The sequence below is a fragment of the Zingiber officinale genome, chromosome 5A, assembly GCF_018446385.1.
Source record: "Zingiber officinale cultivar Zhangliang chromosome 5A, Zo_v1.1, whole genome shotgun sequence".
In the NCBI taxonomy this organism is placed as follows: domain Eukaryota; kingdom Viridiplantae; phylum Streptophyta; class Magnoliopsida; order Zingiberales; family Zingiberaceae; genus Zingiber; species Zingiber officinale.
The window spans coordinates 130,167,831-130,190,720 of NC_055994.1; the positions used below are offsets into that span (position 1 = coordinate 130,167,831).

Consider the following 22,890-nt stretch of genomic DNA (forward strand, 5'->3'; position numbering starts at 1 on the left):
TATTTCATAACAAAGAATAGACTATTTATCATTTTAGTTGTTTATCTACTATAAAATAATATAATTGAAGATAAAACTACTTATTCTTATGAAATATTTCTTTGAATATTTATTTTATCCATTTAAGAATTCTCTCTTCTTTTTTTTTACCTCGTTATAGTATAAAGACGATTACAATGACATCATATATTTTTTTATAATCCATTCCTAAATTATATAAGAAAATATAAATTAATAGTTAACTTATAATTGACTATCACTTGGAGGTGAGAGGGGCTCATACGTGTGATAAAAATTAGGGGTGTCAAAAATGAATTCGATCTGACGACTCAATCCGAGTCGATCCGAAAAAAATCAAATTTGGATTGGAAATTTTCCGGTTCAGGTCGGGTTCGGGTTGGAGAGTAAAAAATTTTCGGGTTGGGTCGGGTCGGGTTCGAGTTGACTCGGATTGATCCGGATTGACTTAAATATAGAGTTTTGTTGGTTTTTTGGGATTAAATCAAATTTTATTTTAAAAATTTAGATATTTTTATGTATATTTGTATGATAATGATGGAGTATTTAGATAAAAATGAAGAATTATAGGGAAAATAGTTCAAAAAAGTCGTTTTGAATCAAATTTTCGGATTATATGGGTCGGGTTCGGGTTGATCGGATTGGTCGGGTTCAGGTTCGGGTTTAGGTATTTTGGGTTGAACTTGGGTTCGGGTCAAGTTCGGGTTGGGTTAAAAAAAAAAAACTCAACCCGATCTAAACCGATTCGACTCACCTGAATTGACACCCTTAAAATTGAAAACCTCAAATTACCTTCTATTTTCTTATTTTTTCTTAGGATTTTTTAAAGATTTTTTCCACCTTGAATTTCTCTCCTCCCTCATTTCACATCTCAAGTAAACAGAGCCCAATTTTAATGTACGAAGGTAAACATATTGACTCTAGTGTAATTTGCCCCTCCAGTGATTCATCCTCCGAAGTAAACTGAATATTTTGGTAAAAAAACAAAAGAGGAAGAGAAATTTCACTAAATAAAATTGAAAATTTTGAGGGCACCAACCAAAATACCCACCGTTTTTACCTTAATTCGTGGGGCCCTTCCTATGTGGACCCCAAATGAACCTGAAGTGTTTGGCCTCACCTAAAACAAACAACGTTGTCTATTAATAAAACCCAAACATGTCAACATCAAATCCAGTGGCTCACAGTCGAGAAATAGATCGGCAATTTCAATATCCACCGTCCGTTTCTCTCCGCCCCTTTGCTATTTTTGTTTCCTTTCCGCTTCCTGGGAATCGATCGGATCCGCGCCTGCGTCTGCCCAGGGAAGGGAAGGGAGACGGCACCGCGCTCTCCTCGGGGAGCCATCGGCCTGTCCCCGTCGCCGGAGGCTTGGATCTGGCGGACATGGGGAATTCGCTTGGGTGCTCGGCTTCCGGCGAGCGCCTGGTGTCCGCGGCCAGGGACGGCGACCTCGTCGAGGCCCGCATGCTGCTGGAGTTCAACCCTGGCCTCGCCAAGTACTCCACCTTCCGTGGCCTCAACTCGCCTCTACATTTCGCCGCCGCCAAGGGCCACAGCGAGGTCGGCCTTTCCGCCCTCTCCCCTTCTTTCGAGATTCGTTTTCTTCCCGCGTTGTGTATGACTTTATGGATATGGGGTGTGTTCGCAGATCGTCACGCTGCTGCTGGAGAATGGGGCCGACGTGAATCTGAGAAACTATTGTGGCCAGGTATTCGATTATTTTGTTTCCCTCTCCTTTTTGGCTTCTGATCTGATTCCTGTCCCTTCTCTGATACTTCTGTATATTCGAAAGATTTGATCTTTGTGTTTCTCCTGAACGAAATTGAATTTAAAGACAGCGTTGATGCAAGCGTGTCGGCATGGGCATTGGGAGGTGGTGCAGACTCTGCTCATCTTTAGAAGCATCGTATGTGTGGGTTCATTAAGATGCCCATGTTTTTGTTCTAAAAAAAAATCGAAATCTTTTCTTGCTTAGCGGATTGATAGTTAACTGGATTGTAAATCCTGAAGGTGACGAGAGTGGACTATTTGAACGGCCGGAGTGCACTGCACTTTGCTGCGGTGGGGGGACATGTGCGGTGCATTAGGCTGCTGGTGGCGGATTTCATCCCAAGCGCGCCGTATGACATAATTGCGGCAGATAAGGATAGTACAGGCAGCCCGGAGCGTTCTTCAGACCAAAAATATGATCGGTCGTAGGTTATCAAACTAATTTAAAATTATGAATACCCTACGAGTGACATTTAGTTTTCTTTATTCTTTTGAATTGAACTCGATGTTGTAGTGCACTGATGAAGTTTATTAACAAACCTGCCGATGGCGGCATCACGGCATTGCACATGGCATCTTTGAATGGCTACATTGATTGTGTACAACTCCTACTGGATTTAGGTGCTAACGTCTCTGCAGTTACATTTAACTATGGGTCGTCCTCCAATTTGATAGGTGTGTTCTGATTTTGCAAGTGATAGCTTGTGATTTGTCAAACCTCTACCTTAGCATAAATTTTTCAATTTTATGAATCAAGCAGGAGCTGGAAGCACTCCTTTGCATTATGCAGCTTGTGGAGGGAATCTTAAATGTTCCCAGGCAATGCTTAAGTCTCTGATTAAAAGCCATGCATATTTTGCCTATATTAATTTTCATTTCTCAGGTTGATAGCTAGGTTTATAGTTCATTTCAAACTCTTCTTCTTGGCAGATTCTCCTTGCTAGAGGTGCTAGCCGGTTGACATTGAACTGCAACGGGTAACTTTTCCTTTTTCTTGTTAATTCTAATTGTTATATTTTTGGATGTTTTCCACGAGAATTTCTTTCCTAAATCAGTGTTTATTCTCTAAGGCAACTCTTGTTTGTTCTTCAGATGGCTTCCGCTTGATGTTGCAAAAATATGGAGACGGCGTTGCTTGGAACCATTATTGAACCCAAATTCAGAACTGAATATACCTGTGTTTCCACCATCAAATTACCTTTCCTTGCCACTCATGAGTGTACTTAACATAGCCAGGTGCAACACTATTTTTATGTTTCTGTTGCCTTCTCACATATTCCTTCTGTTAGCAATCAGGCTATTGATTCTACTTAACATAGCCAGGTGCAACACTATTTTTAAACATATTATTAGTTCTATGATAATATAGGAACTACTGTGAGAGAAAAATATCTAAGAAATTGCAAAATCTAGGGGAAAAAAATAATAATAGTTTAGACAATCACAATTTGGTAATGACAATTCTCTAGGTTCTCACATAAGAAATTGCAAAAGCATATGTCTATTTTAGTTTGACTTTGATCTTCTCTTTTATGAGATGAAGGGGAAGGGCAAGTTTAGTTTGCTAGTTTAGTCATTCATATAATGACTTGTTAAATCTAAATTATTGGTAGATGCCAATAATGACAGTCTGAATTACCATATGCATCTTGATGTTGACATCCGGAATGAGAGGCTAATAGTGTTATGCTCAAGTCACGTTCTTTGAAAATTAGACCTTTCTCCCTTTCAGAATATTTACTAGGGTTTTGATGATATGAACTCGGGGAGGTATGTCTGGTGCTTCTGGATTGCATTGGTTTTTGAGAATTGCTGAGTGGATTGGCAGTAAGCTATGACTGCAATTTTGTTTTACATGTGTATTGATCCATGAATTCTGCTGGATGGCATGGTAGAAAATATTTAAAGCTACTAATGATACCCCCACCCCAATCATGACATTTTTCTTGTTTGTTAGGTTGTTTTTTTGGGTCCATTTCTCACTTGTTTGTACAAAAAAATACATTCTTTCTATGTAGATTTCATGCCCTTCAATGTTTGCTCATATTTGCACTTTTCTCTTCAAAGTTCTGGAAATATCATTTTGCCCCTAGTAGTTAGTGAATCATCATCGTTTTCTTGCCAAAATAGTTTGAGTATTATGACAACATGGTGCATCCATAAACAAGTAAGTGCATGCCAAATGGCATTTATGGTCTTACATCTGGAACTTGAATTGCAACTGTCTCAGAGGGCAATTGATAATCGGTAATAAACTATGTTGAGGAATGACATTTCTAAACCATGAACACACCAGGAAAAAGAAACAAAATCTTGTGGGGCAAATTGGAATTTTCTCACACTTTAAGAACTTGAAAGAAAGCAAAAAAAATTGTTGAATCATGTAATCTTGTATATAACATTCTTTTCTATAAAAAACAGAAATTTATTTGATATACAATGTCAAAGCAGTTCACCTAGATCTTTAGGCAGTCTTTGGAGATCATTATTTTTTTCAAAGATGCAACAAAGGCACAGTATACCAAGCGAGTGAAACTGCAAAAGATTCATATAACATTCTGCTCATCAGTGATTTATGATTATCTTGCCCTGTTGAAGTCTACAATGTCTCATAATTCTCATTATTTCCTTTTGCAGGGAGTGTGGGTTGCAGCCTTCAGTTATATCTGATAATTATGATCTCTGTGCTGTCTGCCTTGAAAGAACTTGCAGTGTTGCTGCAGAAGGTGCATGAATGAAATCTCCTCTTTCTCTAACTTGAGCTGGCTATTTCTAGGCTTTTAATTACTTGGTTTGCTCATACATTTCATAGGATCCTTGCATTGTGGTAAACAATAGCAAAGTACTCTATTAAGTTCATTTGATTTGCATGCTTAGACTGGTTAACATGGAATATATTCTGACATGGTAAGTAATAAATCGTGGGAGACCATTCAAGTTTGTCTTAGATGTAGGGTTTTAGGCTTATACTCCGTGGACCATGAACCTAATGTCTTAGAGGACAGTGCTACACTAACTGACTGAGCTTGGCTAATGGAAGAATTAGCATAAGTAGAGGACTCTTCATTATGCATCAGGTTGCCCCTTACGACTGTAGTTCTAAAAGTGTTCTCTTTAAGACATTTGCCATTGCATTTAGCTTTAGGGGCTCTTTCATAACCAGCAGAAAGAAATCTTCATTCTCCTGCTTTTACTTGTTTTGATTTGATTCATAGTAAGTAGAAACTGATTCTTCAAATGCGATTGCTATCACACTTTTTTCCTTTAATTTTTTTTCAGGCTGTGGCCATGAACTCTGTGTTCAGTGTGCACTCTATCTTTGTTCAACAAGCAGCACTCTTTCTGCAATTGCTGGTCCACCAGGCTCAATTCCATGCCCTCTATGCCGAAACGGAATAGTTTCTTTTGTCAAATTACCGTCAACCCCAGCAAAAGGGTTGAAGCCAAACTTAGCGCTCACCCTCTGCAGCCCCTGTATTCTAACTCCTCGCTCAGTTGATAACTCCAACTCAAGTAGAGTAGAGGCCCGTAGGAATCGGACAGCTTCTTCTGAGCTTGTGTGCCCGCTAATTTGTACCCCATTCTCTGGTTTCATTCCCTCCAACTATGATGATGAGCCATGCTCAACAAGTGAACCCCAAGTGGAAGCGCAACCACAATCAGCGCGCTCGACGCTGGCTACTTTCAGCGAGCTGGAAAAAATAGATGAGCAAAGAGCTGATTCTAGCTGCTCTGGTATGCTCTGGGGTCGAAGAAGCTGCAACAGGGAGCATCAGTGCAATTCCGAAATAAATGCTTGAATTCTGCCTGCTTGTGAGCCGAGATGAATTCCATCGGTTTCGCTCCTTGAAGTCTTCATATTTTAGTTCGAAGGGCACTGGCAAAGGAGTTGTGTATAAAATATGTCCATTAATTTGAAATGGTTTGTGCGAGAATTTCTTGCATAATTGTTATGTCAAAGATCTTTGAAGTTTGCATCCCTTCAAATTGGGTATAATGTGTGAAATATTGTGAATGGGATAAATTGGATTGATTCAAAAAAATCTTGTTGCCTTTCTAAATCTCATAAAACTACAAGATAAATTTTAGGGTTCATGTTCTGTAGTGCTAGATTTTTCTAAATATTTGTGGTTCAAGAAAAAAAAACCCCTTAAAATAGATTTTACGCGGTGCAAGATCAGACAAATTACTGTGAATTACTTTTAAAAAATATCATAATTTATTCGATAAGTTTGCAAAATGAGAAGTCCTTTTCACAATTTTGGTTTTATTCTTTCTGATTTATCTTGAAGCAAGTGGAGAGTCGGGATATCTTCTTAAGTTTTTTAGATATCTCTAGACAAAGTGCCAAAGCACTTGCTGAGTTGGAGGGAAATTTCCGTAGGATGTGATCGATCAACCTAGATTAATTGGTGTGGGATGAATGATACCCACTAAAATAATAGTTTTAAAATATTTATTTATTTAATTTTAAAAATATTAATATAAAAGTTTTTTATATTTAATTTTTTTATTTTACAAATAGGAAAAATGCGATGCGCGTATGAAGAGGGATTCCAAATTCCGATCAAAAAGCCGATGTCTTCCGCGGAAAACTTAGTCCTCTCCTCTTTCTTGATCCACGCTTCGTTGGAAAGCGGAGAATCGAATTAGGAGACGTTGAGCTGATCGAGATTGGAAGATGCTCTAGACGGTGCCCTCCCCAAAGTTCTGATTTTTCCTTGAATTTTCAGCTGCCTGTTGGTGCTTGGGCGACGCTAGCGAGGCTCGCGAGTCACAATTTGGGGTTCTTTTCGTTGCTTCGTCGGCAGCAGTGACGGTTTTGGTTATCTGGGTCCGGGTGATGGGCGTCGGAGTGTCGAGTGTCGTGAGGCTGGAAGGCGAGGCCGGCGGGATCCCGACGGGGCTGGGGGATCTCCCGGAGAACTGCGTGGCGGCGGTTCTTGCGTACCTTGAGCCGCTCGAAATATGCCGGGCGGCCAGGCTCAGCCGGACGTTTCGAGGGGCGGCTTCGGCGGACTTGGTGTGGGAGACGAAACTCCCGAGGAATCACCGGAATCTGTTGGCGCTGGTCTCGGATGAGAAGAACCCCTACAAAAAGAGCCGTCTTTGCAAGAAAGAGATCTACGCGCGCTTGTGCCGTCCGGTCCCCTTCGATGGGGGTACCAAGGTATTACTTCTAGGCGAATCCGCTCTTCCTTTTTTTCTTTTATCATTTAAGAAATTTAGGTCGTTGATGACTCCCGATCTCGATTCCTTGCAATTTTTTAATTTTCAACGATGATCATTTTAGGATAAGTGAATTGAATTGTGATATTCCCCCTTTCTCTTTTGATCGTCAAATGGAATTGATTCAGTGTTTTTGGGGTTTCGATGGTTGATTTTCTTGCCTTTAGGAACAGATTGCAATTTCGTGATGGCTGGAGAACAACCAAAGAAGTAAAGGTGTTTCTTTTGGGAGTTTTTGTCATCACATCTTGCTTTAGCTACGATCTTACGGTTTATCTCTTTGATTATAGGAATTTTGGCTTGAGAGGATCAGTGGTGGAATTTGTATGGCAATTTCCTCGAGGGCTTTGCTAATAACAGGAATTGATGATAGGAGATACTGGAACTACCTCACCACAGAGGAGTCTAGGTATTGCCTTCATCTGATCTTAATTACAACTTGTATAAGTTGATTTACAGAAAATAATGCACCAATTGTGTGTAGAGAAGAGTTTTAGAACTCGTAGCTTATTTAGTTGCTCTGAAAAAAATATGATGTTCTAGTTCTCAAATCACAAAAGCACTCTTCCTTAAACGCAGCTCACGGTTTTCTTAAACTCTCGCAAGTTTTAGTTTATTATAAGCAAGCATGCAGATACATAATGTATTTGATGATTCCAGATTTTGCTATTTGTGCATCTTACATTTTACCTTTGGCTCGTATCAAAATAAGAGTATGGATTTTGTAATGTCAAGCCAATTCGCAAAATAAATAAATAAACACAAGAACTTCAACTAGGTGGTCGTCTCTCTCAGTGTGATCTCGTGTGTTTGGTTCTCGTGAATCTTTTAAATATTTATTGATGATATTCACATGGTCCTTTGGTTTGTTGCACATCATTTGAATAGCAGTTTTCTTCTGTTCAAATAACTACTACAAATATGAACTCTGTTTTGATTGTTCTCGATATAAACTGGAGGTCAGTATGCACATATACATTTGTTTTTTCTTTGTTTTGTTGCAGTTTTATATTGTGGATGAAAGTCTGGAGTTAAGCATATTGAACAAGAATTTAAAATTTTGGCATAACAATTAAAATCAGTATCTGGTAGTTGCTGCACTAGACTTTGTCAAAGGATTTGAAAATTGCCTCAACAGATAAAATGGGCATCTGGTACTGGCACGGTTTGTCAACAATCTTGTATCTTGGTTGTCATCGAATAAATTCCAAATGGACACTCATAATGCAAAATGTAGAAGAATATGCGCCTTCCATTGGTGATATCAACCAATCCCATATTGGATAGTGATGGAGAAATATTTTGTTTTCTGAGACACATAATGGAGCCCATGTCGAGCTAAATATACACAAAAGCAACAACAATATGTATGTGTACAATAAGTGCACTGGAATAGATGAAAACTAACAGATGTTTTTTTTTGTTGTTGCTTTGCAGATTTCATTCAGTCGCTTACCTTCACCAAACTTGGTGGTTCGAGGTCGATGGAGAAATTAAATTTTGCTTCCCAGCCGGTTCCTACAGCCTGTTCTTCCGCCTCCATTTAGGGCGTGCCACCAAGAGACTCGGTCGTCGGATCTGTATCACTGAACACATACATGGGTGGGACATAGAGCCGGTGCGGTTTCAGATGGCCACTTCAGATGGCCAATTTGCTCGATCTAAATGTTGCTTAGACAAGATCGGTAGCTGGATCCTATACCATGCAGGGGATTTTGTCGTAAATAACTCCGATGTGCCAACCAACCTCAAGTTCTCAATGAAGCAGATTGACTGCACTCACACAAAAGGTGGCCTTTGTGTCGATTCTGTCTTCATCTATCCCACTGGGTTCAGAGAAGGAAAAGTCTTTGCCACTGACCTGATGACATAGAATAGATCAAGTAGTCTTTCACCAAAGTAGAAGATACCAATAGAACTTAGTGGTTTTCTCTCTTGTACATACTCGTAGTTTGAGAAAGAAAACGATGAGGTGTTTGTTGATTTCATGAACTCTCAGATGTTCATGAATTGAATGTGTATATTTTTATTTTGTGTGATAAAAATTTCTACAGCTAAGCTTGATCTTCCCTTTGTGAATGTGATGCAAGCTCAACTCGTGGACTCGTGTTGAAGCCCAATATGAGTTTTTAAATTTTAAACGGGCATAACTTTTGACTCGGGACTTGGAATCAGGTTTTATCTATCGTCATGTGTGCAGAATTCGAAAACCTACATTTGTTACTAGTGAAACTGTAATCATCAATTTTCAACCTTAAATTCCGATGTTTAAATCCTTTTTAGGGCCTTTTGCTATTTTTGAAATTTTTTATTTTTTAGATATTTAGGATAATTTTCATATTTCTGATATTTTTTAGAGAGGATTTATCTTAATCCGCGTCTTGATTTGAGTTAATATCGTTAAGTTAATTGCTTTCCTTTTCGGATAAAAATCTATTTCCTTCTTTACAAAATTAGAATTAAGCTCTGTTAATTGTAATTATTATAATTTCTTTTCTTATTTAAGTCTTAGGTTGTGGTCTATATAAGAGCATATTTAGATATTGAGGGGTCCTTTCGGGACGGTCTAGTGGCTAGCACATGAGGTGTTGCCACCATTAGGTCTGTGGTTCGAATTTTGGCAAAACCAAGGTAAATGTCTCCCTTATGTGCTAGTCACTATTCCAAAGACTAGTAGTTGTCTGTGATTTACCTCCTCCGTGTTGGCCTTGGGACAGGTTGGCGGGGGCGCTAGGGGCGAGCGTATTCGCCTTTTGCCACCATATGTAGATATTGAGGGATGAACTCCTTAATTTTTAATAAAAAGTTTCCTTTTTGGAGATTCCTCTTCTGGTTTTCTCCTTAGTTTTTTTTTTTTTTTTTTTTGTGTCAGCCCGCAGGATAATCGCTATCCTTCTTATCATGCCAGACATCAGTTGGTATCAAAGCGCATGAAGGTCATCAACAGATCAAATGGCGAGTCGTCGTGGTCGTAGTTACAGTCGCAACAACAAGCAGGCTTCGGCGGAGGAAGCTGAGCATCGTGGTCGTAGCGTCCAGGACATAATGACGATTGAGGATTTACAGAGGCAAGATACAGATTTAACCCAGTGTATGGCAGCGCGGGATCTCGAAGATCATGAAATTTCAAATCGTGGATTTGAGTCTTCCTTCGAGAACCTATATCACCGATGGGACTCACCTCAGGACCGTCATGGACGAGAGGAGCCTACTAGAGACTTCGAATTTTGGGATTTGCTTGAATTTTCTTGTTCATTACGAGTAGAGGACTTCATTGACTAGATCAACGAAGTAAAGTGGATCTTCGACTATAAGTGAATTCCAGATCGGATGAAAGTGAAATTAATTGCCATCAGAGTCAAAGGGTGAGCATCAGCATGGTGGGAACAGATACGACGTTCTCAGGACAAACAAGGTAAGCCTCAAATAACTATCTGGGAAGATATGAAGGAAAATATGAAGGAACACTTCCTTCCCTTCGCCTACACCTAAACTCTGTTCCATCGACTTCACTCATTAAGATAAGGTGCGAGATCGATCGACCAATATATAGAAGAGTTTTTCTAGTTGGTGGCCCGAAATGACCTATCTGAGATAGAGGAGCAGTGGGTGGTACGTAACTTAAGGGGTCTACACTTGGCCTTGCAAGATGCTCTCAGTTTTCATTCACTCTCGATGGTGTCAGAGGTCTTTCAGCGTGCACTGGCAGCTGAAAAGCAACAAAATAGGAAACCAGTGGGGAGAGGCGACCAGAACAATCAACCAGCTCGCTCTCAAAATTCTTATCCCTTACAACAGCAACCGCCGCAGCAACCATCACAACGACCACCGCAGTGGTCACCACATGTTTACTCTAAAACCCTTGTCAAATGTTATCAATGTGGTGAACAAGGACAAATGACGCATCAATGTAGGAAGCACTCTTCTACTGATCCGAAGGGTAAAAACTTGCTGATCGAGGAAGAGGTGATAAAAGAACCAACAACAATTTGCGATATGTTTTATGAAGCATCTGACGAAGTGATTTATGACGATGGTTATGAGACTTTGGTCGTTCGTAAGAGTCTACTGACTCAAGGGTCATTCGGGGGGCGATTAGTTGAGAACCAATATTTTCATACTACCTGCACCATCGTGGATAAAGTCTGCAAGATGATTATCGACATTGGTAATTGTGAGAATGTAATATCTGCAGAGGCTGCTCAAAAATTACAACTAAAGATAGATCATCATCCTAAACCCTACAAGTTATCTTGGCTGAATAAAGAAAGCGAGGTAACAATAGACCGACGATGCCTCATTTCCTTTTCAATTGGCAAATATTTTGATAGTGTTTGGTGTGATGTGGTGGTCATAGTGCATGTCATGTATTGGTGGGTGGCCTTGGCAGTATGATCGTAGTGTTGTTCATGATGGGTGGAATAATACCTATACCCTTAACGTCAAAGAAAAAAAATTATGTTAGTATCGCTGCAGGAAGGAACTACTCAAATTTCGATAACTAAAAATACTAATCTGCTTTCTATATCCAGATTTTTAGATGAAGTAGAGCAAGGAGTTGTATATGCTTTGCTAAAATGCCAAAGCATTGCTCCTACCATGGGCGCAGAGTTACCAGCCGAAGTGCAACAACTGCTAGCGAATTTTGATAAGTTGATGCAAGAGGATCTTCCTTCTAGGCTACCACTGATACGTGATATCCAACATCAGATTTACTTTATTCTGAGGTCGAGTTTGCCTAATTGGCTAGCTTATCACCTTAGCCCTAAAGAAGCAGAAGAATTACAACATCAAGTAGTGGAGTTGCTGGAAAAGGGACACATCCGAGAGAGCATGAGCCCCTGTGCAGTTCTTGCCCTACTAGTACTGAAGAAAGATGACTCATAGCGTATGTGTATCAATAGCAGAACCATCAATAAGATTATAGTGAAGTACAGGTTTCCAATTCCCCTCTTGGATGACATGTTGGATCAACTATCCAGTTGTAAGGTACGTTCTCAAAAATTGACATTAAAAGCGGATATCACTAGATCAGAATAAGGCCTGGTGATGAATGGAAGACAACATTCAACACACAACATGGGCTATATGAGTGGATGGTCAAGACTTTTGGACTGTCTAATGCGCCCAGTACCTTCATGAGGTTTATGCATAAGATCTTGTGGCCCTTATGAGAAAGTTTGTGGTGGTATACTTTGACAACATCCTCATTTACAATTCGACATGGGCATTACACTTCGATCATCTCTGTGCTGTCTTCGAAAAGCTGAAAACGACATGTTTCTTTGTAAACAAGAATAAGTGCTCTTTCTTTACTACATCGGTAATTTTCCTCGACTTTATTGTGTCTACTGATGGAGTGATGGTGTACATGTAGATCAAATAAAGATAAATGTAGTTCTGGAGTGGCCTCAACCGAGGACCTTATAGGATCGGAGACGTGCTAGAGGGGGGGTGGGGTGAATAGCACGCGTGACTTTCATGTTTGTTTCGAAAAACATAGAGTAAGAATGCAGTGGAAAGTAAAGAGACAAAGAGCACAATCGCAAACACCAAAAGTTACTTGGTTCAGAGCCTGTGGCGACTCATACTCCAAGGCACACATGTGAGAGTGCTTTTGATGAACAATCACTATAAGTTCGAGAAATCTTTACAAGATCAATTACAATTACAATATTAAAACTAAGTTACCGACAATATAAAGATGTTGGAAATCAACGTCAATTATTAGCGTAGCAGTTGAGCGTTGTTGAAGCGTTTCGTCGTTGCACACAAGAGCGCAAGTAGTCTGATTTTCGATTGCCTTGAAGTGTTGGTCGAGACCCCTTTTTATAAGTTCCTCAAACTTGATCCAGATCACTTGATCTCGGGATCAAGTCTTGACTCAACCCGGATCGATCGATCGATCCCCAGGTTTGGTCGACCGATCCCACTTGAATCGGTCAGCCTTCCAATCCCGATTCTACTACTCGGATAGAGTTTCTTCGTTCGGTCGACCGATCCCACCATTCGATTGACCGATCCCGTCATTCGGTTGATCGATTTCAAGCTCATCTGGTCTGATCAACTCGGCTCGACCACGTCACTGCTTATCCTCAGTTCGGTCAACCAATCCCTCGGTCGAACTCGGCCTGATCTTTGAAAACTGATCCTGCTGTACTGAGGTTCGGTCAACCGATCTAGACGTTCGGTCGACTGATTAAGGTCGAATTTAACCATGCAACAAAGTGTTAATCTCCTGCAAAACAGAGTTAGACAAATAACAATTAATTAAGTAAAACAACTTTTGACAGCCTTCGGACTGTCCGGCTTTGATTTTAGATTTTCTCCGAAAATCCTAGGTCGAACCGACGCCTACTATTCCCTCAACAGGGAATGCACCCTCACCTACTCCTCTCAGAAGAGATTACCTGTTGCCAGACCGGTCCTCTAGACCGACTAGACTTTCCGCTTAGGGTTACCACCCCCTAAGACATAGGTTACCACCCCCTAGGATTTTCCATAACCTAGGATTACCACCCTCTAGGACCTAGGGTTACCTCCCCCTAGGGTTTTCCATAACCTAGGGTTATCCCCCTAAAGTTTTCCACCTGCCTAACCGCAGCTAGGACTTTCTATCACCTAGGGTTACCACCCCTTAAAACCTAGGGTTACCACCCTCTAGGGTTTTCCACTTGCCTAGAATCCACTAGGACTTTTGCCTAAAATAACTTAGGACTTTCCTGCAAACTTAATCAATCTTGTTAGATTATAAGACAACTTAACTTTGGACCCTTTAACATAATCAAAACTCAGGTTCGCTCGTCTGATGCTTTTCGCACCAATAGACCTTGCACGATGTCAGAAGCTTCCATGGCTTAGCTTCTTTCTAACGACGGTTCATCAGAAATTTTAGCACTCTGATTGCTCCTATCATCGAGTGTCTCAAGGGAAGGGGTTTCAAGTGGTTTGAAGAAGCAAAGGCTAGCTTTCAACTGGTCAAACAAAGGATGACCGAAGCACTAGTTCTGGCCCTTCCTGATTTTGATAGAATATTTGAGGTCAACTGTGATGCATCCAGCGTAAGTATCAGGGTGTTCTGAGTCTATTTGAGCGACCAATTGCTTTCTTCAGTGAGAAACTCTCTGGGTCCAAGAAAAATTATTCTACATACGACTTGGAGTTCTATGTCATCGTGCAGTCCTTGAAGCATTGGCGACAGTACCTAGAACAGAAGGAATTCATCCTATTCACTAATTATGAAGCATTAAAATATATCAATGGTCAACACAAACTTAGTAGGCGGCATGCCAATGGGTGGCTTACTTACAAGAGTTCACCTTTACACTAAGGCACCAAGCGAGAAGTCTGAACCGTGTTGCAGATGCTCTGAGTTGACGTTCTTCATTACTCACCACCATGAGTACTAGCATTGCGGGCTTTGAGGTTTTTCCAAATATGTATGCAGCTGACCCGTCATTCGGAAGGATATTTCAGGAGGTGCATGATGGTTACCGACACAATTTTTATTTTACATAATGGTTATTTGTTTCGTGAGTTACAGTTGTGTTGCTTGTGCATTCCAGACTGCTCTCTAAGGCAGCAGATTATGAGTGAGCTTCATAATAAGGGGCACTTTGGACGTGATAAGACGTTGACCCTCATCTCTGCCAATTTCTATTGGCCCAAGTTGACCAGCGATGTGACTCACTTTGTTTATCGATGTTTTGTATACCAACGGTCTAAGGGGGTTCTAACCAATGCAGGTTTGTACACTCCCCTATCCGTTCCTGAAGCTCCTTGGCTCGATGCCAGCATGGATTTCATATTGAGATTACCCTGCACCCAACAAACGTCAGGCTTAGTTCTTCTTGTTGTTGTTAACGGATTCTCAAAGATGGTGTATTCGTAGCTTGCAGGAAGACTATGGATGCTACTCGAATTGTCTATCTTTACTTCAAGGATATCGTGCGTTTACATGGTGTTTCTTGGTCCATGACTTCAGATCGAGATATCAAATTCATCAGTCACTTCTAGAAGAGCTTATGGGGGAAATTGGGGGGCATAGTTAAACTTTAGCAGTACTTACTACCCTCAGACGGATGGTCAAATCAAGGTGACGAACCAGAGTACTCTGGGTAATCTTCTGAGATGCCTTTCAGGAACTAAACCAAAGTAGTGGGACTTGGCGTTGCTTCAAGCAGAGTTTGCTTACAACAGATCGAAAAACAGGACCACAGGATCGAGTCCTTTTGAAATTGTCTATGGTCGAAATCCATCAGGAGTTCTAAACTTAGCCCTTGTTCCACGTGTAGGTCGAATTTGTCCTAAAGTAGATGAGATGATAGAGCATCTTCGAGATATTCATGAGCAAGTGAAATTGTCAATTATGGAAAGCAATACTAGTATAAGGCTCGGGTCAATCGTCATCATCGACAAGTACTTTTTGAAATTAGAGATTTTGTCTAGGATGTATTGACTCGTGATCATTTCCCTGTTGAAAAAATATAATAAGCTAAAGGATTAAAAAATCGGACCATGCGAGATACTGCAGAAGATTAATGACAATGCCTATAGGTTGCGCCTTCCTAGTCATCTAAAGACTTCTGATGTCTTCAATGTGAAGCGCCTAACTCCTTATTCGATGGTTGCTAATGAAGTTAATATGAACTCGAGGGTGAGTTCTTTTCAAGCCAGGGAGACTGATGCAAGCTTAACCCGTGTTGAAGCCCAATATGAGTCTTCAAAGTTTAAACAGGCTTAACTTTTGACTCGGGGCTTTGAATCAGGCTCTATTAGTTGTCACGCGTGTAGAATTTGAAAACCTACATTTGTTATTGGTGAAACCGTAACCGTCAATTTTTAGCCCCAAATTTCAACGTTTAACCCCTTTTTAGGGTCTTTTGCTATTTTTGGTAATTTTTATTCTTTGGTTATTTAAGATAATTTTTATATTTCTGGTATTTTTTAGAGAGGATTTGTCTTAATCCATGTCTTGATTTGAGTTAAGATCGTTAAGCTAATTACTTTCTTTTTTTTATAAAAATTTATTTTCTTTCTTTACAAAATTGAAATTAAGATCTGTTAATTATAATTATTATAATTTCTTTCTTTATTTGAATCTTATATTGTGGTCTATATAAGAGCCATGTTTAGATGTTGAAAGATTAACCCCTCAAGTTTTAGTAAAAAGTTTCTTTTTTTGGAAGTTCCTTTTCTTATCTTCTTACTTTTTCTTTTTCACGTTAAATTGTAGGATAATCACTATCCTATCCGGCGTCAGAATTTTCATAACTTTCTGAAATAAAATAGGCCAAAACTAATGGTTTGTGGTCTAAGAAGTGTTTCTGGTGGCATTAGCTTTTTAGAATCAAAATTTTATATATTATTTTTCTGATCTTATTTGCTATTGAATCTCCGTGGTGGAGTTGAGATCCTCTGTCCCTAAAATGGTGTGTCCCCATGTCCCCTCGTTGATCAATCATATCTCAAGGATGCAGTGCACATCACGAGGCCATCATGACTGTCCGATCAACGAGGAGACATGGGGACACATTATTTTGGGGACAGATGATCTCAACTCCCGTGATGATATTAACTTTTTAGAATCAAAATTATATATATATATATATATATATATATATATATATATATATTTTGATCTTATTTACTATTGAATCTATGTTGTTTCCATTATTGACCTCACCAACTGTTTAGATAATCCAAATAGCTACTTGACATCTGTGTGTTATTTAATTAGTTTGTAGTTGGGGGTTTGATTCAATAATAGGAGGATTGTTTTTTTAAAAAATTAAAATGACGTTCCAAATTATATAAACGTATACTGTTTTCAAAAAACAACAAAGCCACCCTATTAAATATTTTATTCCTAAAATACTTATTGTACACTTACATCTAGTTGCTATAAGATATAGAAACTACTCTGTGACCGTATAAATATAGAAGCTACTGAGTATTTGTTATAATTATTTTTAAAATGTTTTTAATTAATTTAATAATTTTGAATAAATTAATAAAAAAATATTTTTATATAATTGTTAATCCTGATTGAGATCGCCTAATGGCAGAGCCAACGGTGAGATGTCGCTTGTGTTGACCAAGTCACCATGACCAAAAGGAAGGGGTTGAACTGTCTTCGATATTGATTTGGTCGCGGAATCTCCAAAGATAAGGTGAGCTATCCTCATCATGGAAAGAGTCAGGAGGAAGGTGGAGCGACCAAAGATGCTTGCGAGGAGTAGAAGAGAGTCACTGAGCACTATCGGGAGGGTTGAATCGCCTAGAAATCCTATGACGAGTAGAAGAGCGAATGAGGCGGTTAGAATGGAGGTCGGGGGTGCCCCCACTCGTCCACTCCGATACTCAAGTCAGTCTTCAGGGGCGGAGATGAAGAAGATAAACAATACTAGATGTGGGTATGCAGTTGTATATGTAAGTACTTCCGGTAAGTTTTGATATTGATCAACTGAATTAAATTAGATCCTATGTGTTTGATGCATTGTGTCTAAATGTGCAGGAACTTAGGAATACAAGAAGTCAAGAGAAAGACACAGCGAACGAGAATGACGACACGAAAAGGGAGTCAATGAGTTTGATGCATCCGAGAGACAATGAACTATAGAAGAATATACTGGTGGAGAATGAAGGGCGCACGCGGTGCATCAGAGGGATGAGAAGTCAGGAGGAAATCTGCTTGAGAGAAAGTCAGAGTTGGTTCGGATTAGCTCAACTCCGAACGACTGGAGCATCACCCAAGCATGTGAATAAGTGGGTGGTCAATTTGGAAGTTGACCATCCGAAGCACCTTAGATTGATAGGAGGCGCCCTGATCTGAAGACCTGAGGTGTCTTAGATGGATCTCAAGTGCCTCACATGCAAAGAGGAGTAGATGATATCTGTGGGACTTAAGGCACCTTCGATTACTAGAGGCGCCTCCAAAAGTTTGGAGTCATTGCTGTGGAGGTAAATAGCGGAGGAGTCTTCGTCAGCTGACCCAAGGCACCTTAGATGAACTAAGGCTTCTCCAATTCTCTAGATCAGCCACAGAGATGTTGCGATGTGGATCACCATCAGTCGAATTGAGGTGCCTCTGTTAAAACTGAGGCGCATCCGAGTGAACTAAGGCACTTAAGATATGTCACATCAACAATGGTCACATTTTGACTAGTAAACTATAAATATAACCCTTAAGTTCGAAATGTAGACAACACACTCATTCTTAATCACTATAACTCAACTTTTAGGTTTGTACTTTCAATTACTGTAAGGGTTTCTTTGCCTTCGACCCTTGTCGAAGAAGGTTAGTGAGCTGTGATTGTCTTGAATTAGCAACATTTCTGATTGTAAACCAAGTAAATCCAGAGTCCCTACTTTCTTTTTATGTTATTTTTATCCAACCTATAGTGTGTCCTTGTTAAGTAGAAAGGAAGAGATTTAAATTTGTATTTACATGCTATTCATCCCCTCTAGCCGATCTAACGATCTTAACAATATGTAAAGGTATATGCACACCTCCGTTTATGCGAACAAACACCTTTTATAACGCGAAGGAGTGGGTTGAATGGAAAACTGAGTTAGCTGGATAGCAGCATGGTGGCGAGGGCTCGAAGGCCAAAGGGCTCCGAGAGACGGAGTGTGGCAGGGGCATACAGTGGTGAGGGCTCGGAGGCCGGAGCTATTCGAGAGATGGAGCGGGGCTCGTGATGGCGAGGGCTCATAGACGGGAGGGCTCCAGGAGGTGGAGTAGATTAGTGTAGTAGCAAGGGGTTGGAGGCCGGAAGGCTCCGAGAGGTGGAGCATAGCAAGAACATGTGATGACGAGAGTTTAGAGGCCGGAGGCTCTGAGAGATGGAGTGCGGTAGGGGCACGCAACAGCGAGGACTTGGAGGATGAAAGGCTCCGAGAGGTGGGTAAGGGTGCGTGACATTGAGAGCTCAGAGGCCAAAGGGTGGAGTACAATAGTGTGACAGTGAGGGCTCGAAGGTCGAAGGGCTCTGGGAGGTAGAGCACGACAACGTAGAGTCAATTGCTCACGTAGATTGTGGACCGGAGCCAGCGTTGAAGAGGAGGGCATCAATTGGGTCGACACGGGCAACGTAGCCCTAGAGGAGGGCATCTACGATGAAGGAGTTGGGGAGGGGACTCGGGAGAAGATGAGGTGGGTGTAGTGGAAGGAGCTGAGTGGAGAGAGGATGGCGAAGGAGAAGATGCGAGAGGTGACGAAGGGGTCGCAGAAGGTGTTGAAGGTGAGGGTATGAGAATGGATCTGGTGGAGGTGGCACATAGAGATGCCGAAGAGGAGGTGGCAAAGGATTTCATTGGAGAAGGGAAAGGTGTTGGATCCCGTAGTTATTTTGATGTGATAAACCAAGTTAGGTTAGGTCATGTTTGTTATTTGATCCTTGTGTCTAACTGTGCAGGAGCTTAGGAGCGCAAGAAGTCGATCGGAAGACGCAGCTAGCGAGAATGACGGCACGGGAAAGGAGCCTACGGGCTTGGTGCGTCCGAAGGATGAAAGAGCTACGAAAGAGTACACCGGTGGACGAAAAGAACGTGCGCGATGTTCGAGGGACGAGAAGCCGGGTCGGAAGTCTGCTCAAGGAAAAGGCCGAAAATTGGGTTCGGATGAGCCCTATTTCGGTTGGTCGCAATCACCCAAGCAATTGGAGCTTCGGAAGAAGAAAAGGAGTCAAAAGGAGTTGGAAAAGCTGTTAGTTAGTCATAGGAAAACGTACCGATTCCACTGTACAAAAATTTTTTGTACAAGTGTCGAACCTTTCCTTAAATAACCTATTGTGCTCTTTAGAAGTTAAATTAGGAATCGCAGATGAACTTAACATCATTGATTCCAAATTTAACTTATCTGTTCTTAATGGTTTAGATTTGAATCGCAAGCGGAACTTAACACTATTGATTCAAATCCACCTATGTTATTAATTTCATTAAATATTAATTTTCCAAAATTGGCTTCCAGGACTACATGGCGAGACACATGACCTTCTTGGATATGGGAGCAACTACCACCGCCTAGACAAAGCCTTTTAAGGAAAGCTAATATTTAGTTTCCTTAAATAACTCTAAGTTAACAAAAAAGAACAATCGAATCACAAATTTGAAAAATAAAAGAAAAGAAACACAACTTCGAAACAAATTCGAAAACTCTAGAATCATATGCCTCTTGTGTTTGGTATTTCCAAAAATAACTATACAAAGAAAACTAGTATGATGCGGAAAATAATTACTAGTTATACCTTTCTTTGTAAGCAAATAACCTCATGATCTTCTACCGTATTCCTCTTCTTATCCCGGACGTTGTGTGGGCAACGATCTACCGCGATGAGAATCCACCTAAGCCACCTTCTTCTCCAAGCAAGATTAGGCCACCACAATTCTCCAAGAGAAGTAGAGGTCCGGCCACCACCACTAAGCTCCAAGGGATGCAAGAAACAAAACCTCCTTTCTCTTCTTCTTCTCCTAGCTAGAACCGGCCACCATCAAGAGCTCCAAGAGGGGATAAAACCGGCCACTAAAGAAGAAGAGAAGAGGAGAGGGAAAACTTCTAGGGTCGGCCACACCAAGGAGAAAAAGAGAGGAAGAAAAGAATAGAGTTAGCACACATGAAGGCACCTCTACCCCCTCTTTTATAATCCTTGGTCTTGGCAAATAAGAAAAATTTAAATAAAAACTTCCTTATTACTTTTCCATGAAAAGGAAATTTTAATTAATTAAAATTAAAATCCTTTTCACAATTGTAATGGCCGGCCACTTTAATCCCCAAAACAAGGAGAATTTTAATTAACACGAGAATTAAAACTTCCTAATTTGTTTCCAGAAATTTTAAAAATTTCTCCAATAATTTTTCCCTTCATGGTGGATTATAAAAAGGAAATTTTATAAATTAAAATCTTTCTTTTAAACATGTTGATAATTTTCAAAAAGGAAAGTTATCTCTAAAAATTAAAATCTTCTTTCAATCTACAAATAAGGAAAGATATCAAATCTTTTTTTAATCTTTTGTAGAAACTTATAAAAGAAATATTTAATTTTTTAAACTCTCTTTTAAATCATGAACATGGTTAAAAAAAATGAAAGGTTTCTCAAAATTAAAATCTACCTTTCAATCTACAAATAAGGAAAGATTTCAAATCTTTTCTTAATCTTTTGTAGAAAGCTATAAAGGAAAGATTTAAATTTTAAACTCTCTTTTAAAACCATGGAATCCACATAAGAAAAATAAAAAAAAAATAAAATTTCTTTTTATTTTAATAGGGTCGGCTACCTAAGCTTGGGTTCAAGCTAGGGCCGGCCACCTCATGAACCCATGAACCATGCCTTTGGCCGACCCTAGCTTGGTCGACCCCTATAGGATGGGTAAGAAGGTGGGTATAGTACTCTATAATTGAGAGGCTACGATAGAGACCGAGAGGATGAATTGGTTTTGGTCTCCCGATGAAATTAAGCATCCCGTGTTCACCCCGAACACATAACTTAATTTCATCAATAATAATTTATTCCACTAAAGAACTATTATTGAACTACCGCACCAATCCCAAATTACATTTTGGGCTCCTTCTTATTATGAGTGTGTTAGTCTCCCTGTGTTTAAGATATCGAATGTCCATTAATTCAAATGAGTTACTGACAACTCACTTAATTAATATCTAGTTCCAAGAGTAGTACCACTCAATTTTATCGTCATGTCGGACTAAGTCTACCTGCAGGGTTTAACATGACAATCCTTATGAGCTCCTCTTGGGGACATCATCAACCTAACTCTTTAGGACACAGTTTCCTTCTATAATCAACAACACACACTATAAGTAATATTATTTCCCAACTTATCGGGCCTATTGATTTATCGAACTAAATTTCACCCATTGATAAATTAAAGAAATAAACATTAAATATATGTGATTGTTATTATATTAGGATTAAGAGCACACACTTCCATAATAACTAAGGTCTAGTTCTTTTACTAAGTCAGTACAAAAAGAACTTACCTAAATGGTCCTACTCAATACACTTAGAGTGTATTAGTGTAATTTATTAGTCAAAATAAACTAATACCTAATTACACTACGACTTTTTCGATGATTTGTTCCTTTCCATCTCAGTCATGAGCTACTGTTTATAATTTATAAAGAACCGATAACACGATCTTCTGTGTGTGACACCACACACTATGTTATCTACAATATAAATTAATTGAACATCTACATTTGGTATATATAAATGTAGACACTTGACCAATGTGATTCATATAAATATTTATACAAAAGCTAGGCTTTTAGTATACACTCCAACAAAAACAAGCTGGAGGCGCCTTCAACGAAGTGCTGGAGGCGCCTTCAACGAAGTGCTGAAGGCGCCTGCGCTGCCTACAGTCTTAAAGGTGCCCTCATTGCCTTGAGGGCACCCTCAACCTTGTCCAGGGCGCCCTCAAGGCCATTGAAGGTGCCTTCGAACCAGTCTAGATGACTGTTTCGAGTTCGGATAAAGTTTTATTCGCTGTCTTGACTAGAGGCGCCCTCAAAGCTCGAGATAAGTTTTTCAGAAGCTATATAAAGGCCCGTGGAGCTAGGAAATTATTCATTCAACTTAGTATTCAATTCCTAGCAACTTGTAAGAGTTTTTAGTGTGTCAAAAGCTTCTCCGCCTTCAGAGAAAGAGACTTTCTTAGTGCGCCTGTTCAACCACCTTGGTTTAACAACCTTCTTGGTTGTAACCAAGTAAAACCCTGAGTCTTCCTGCTTTTCTTTATTTTTATTTTTTTCTTATTATTATTTGATCCGGTAGTAAGAGCGGCCCCCCCTGCAAAGTCAACGCCAAGTGGAAGTCACCGGAGTAGCCGCCCATCCGGGGAGAGTGTGG

General features: G+C 40.0%; 2 protein-coding genes across 2 annotated transcripts; both read left to right on the top strand.

Moving 5' to 3' along the window:
• Window positions 1-1,161: 1,161 nt before the first annotated feature.
• Window positions 1,162-5,844, top strand: LOC121981770 (probable E3 ubiquitin-protein ligase XBOS33). Its single transcript, XM_042534482.1, has 10 exons — window positions 1,162-1,581; window positions 1,670-1,729; window positions 1,856-1,927; window positions 2,032-2,216; window positions 2,306-2,466; window positions 2,552-2,610; window positions 2,722-2,768; window positions 2,884-3,027; window positions 4,429-4,517; window positions 5,071-5,844. Exons 1-10 carry the CDS (start codon window positions 1,177-1,179, stop codon window positions 5,589-5,591), a joined length of 1,743 nt encoding a protein of 580 aa, XP_042390416.1. The 5' UTR covers window positions 1,162-1,176; the 3' UTR covers window positions 5,592-5,844.
• A 484-nt stretch (window positions 5,845-6,328) lies between these two features.
• Window positions 6,329-9,078, top strand: LOC121981771 (F-box protein PP2-A13-like). The gene is made up of 3 exons (XM_042534483.1): window positions 6,329-6,961; window positions 7,311-7,429; window positions 8,458-9,078. Exons 1-3 carry the CDS (start codon window positions 6,635-6,637, stop codon window positions 8,891-8,893), a joined length of 882 nt encoding a protein of 293 aa, XP_042390417.1. The 5' UTR covers window positions 6,329-6,634; the 3' UTR covers window positions 8,894-9,078.
• The last annotated feature ends 13,812 nt before the right edge of the window (window positions 9,079-22,890 follow it).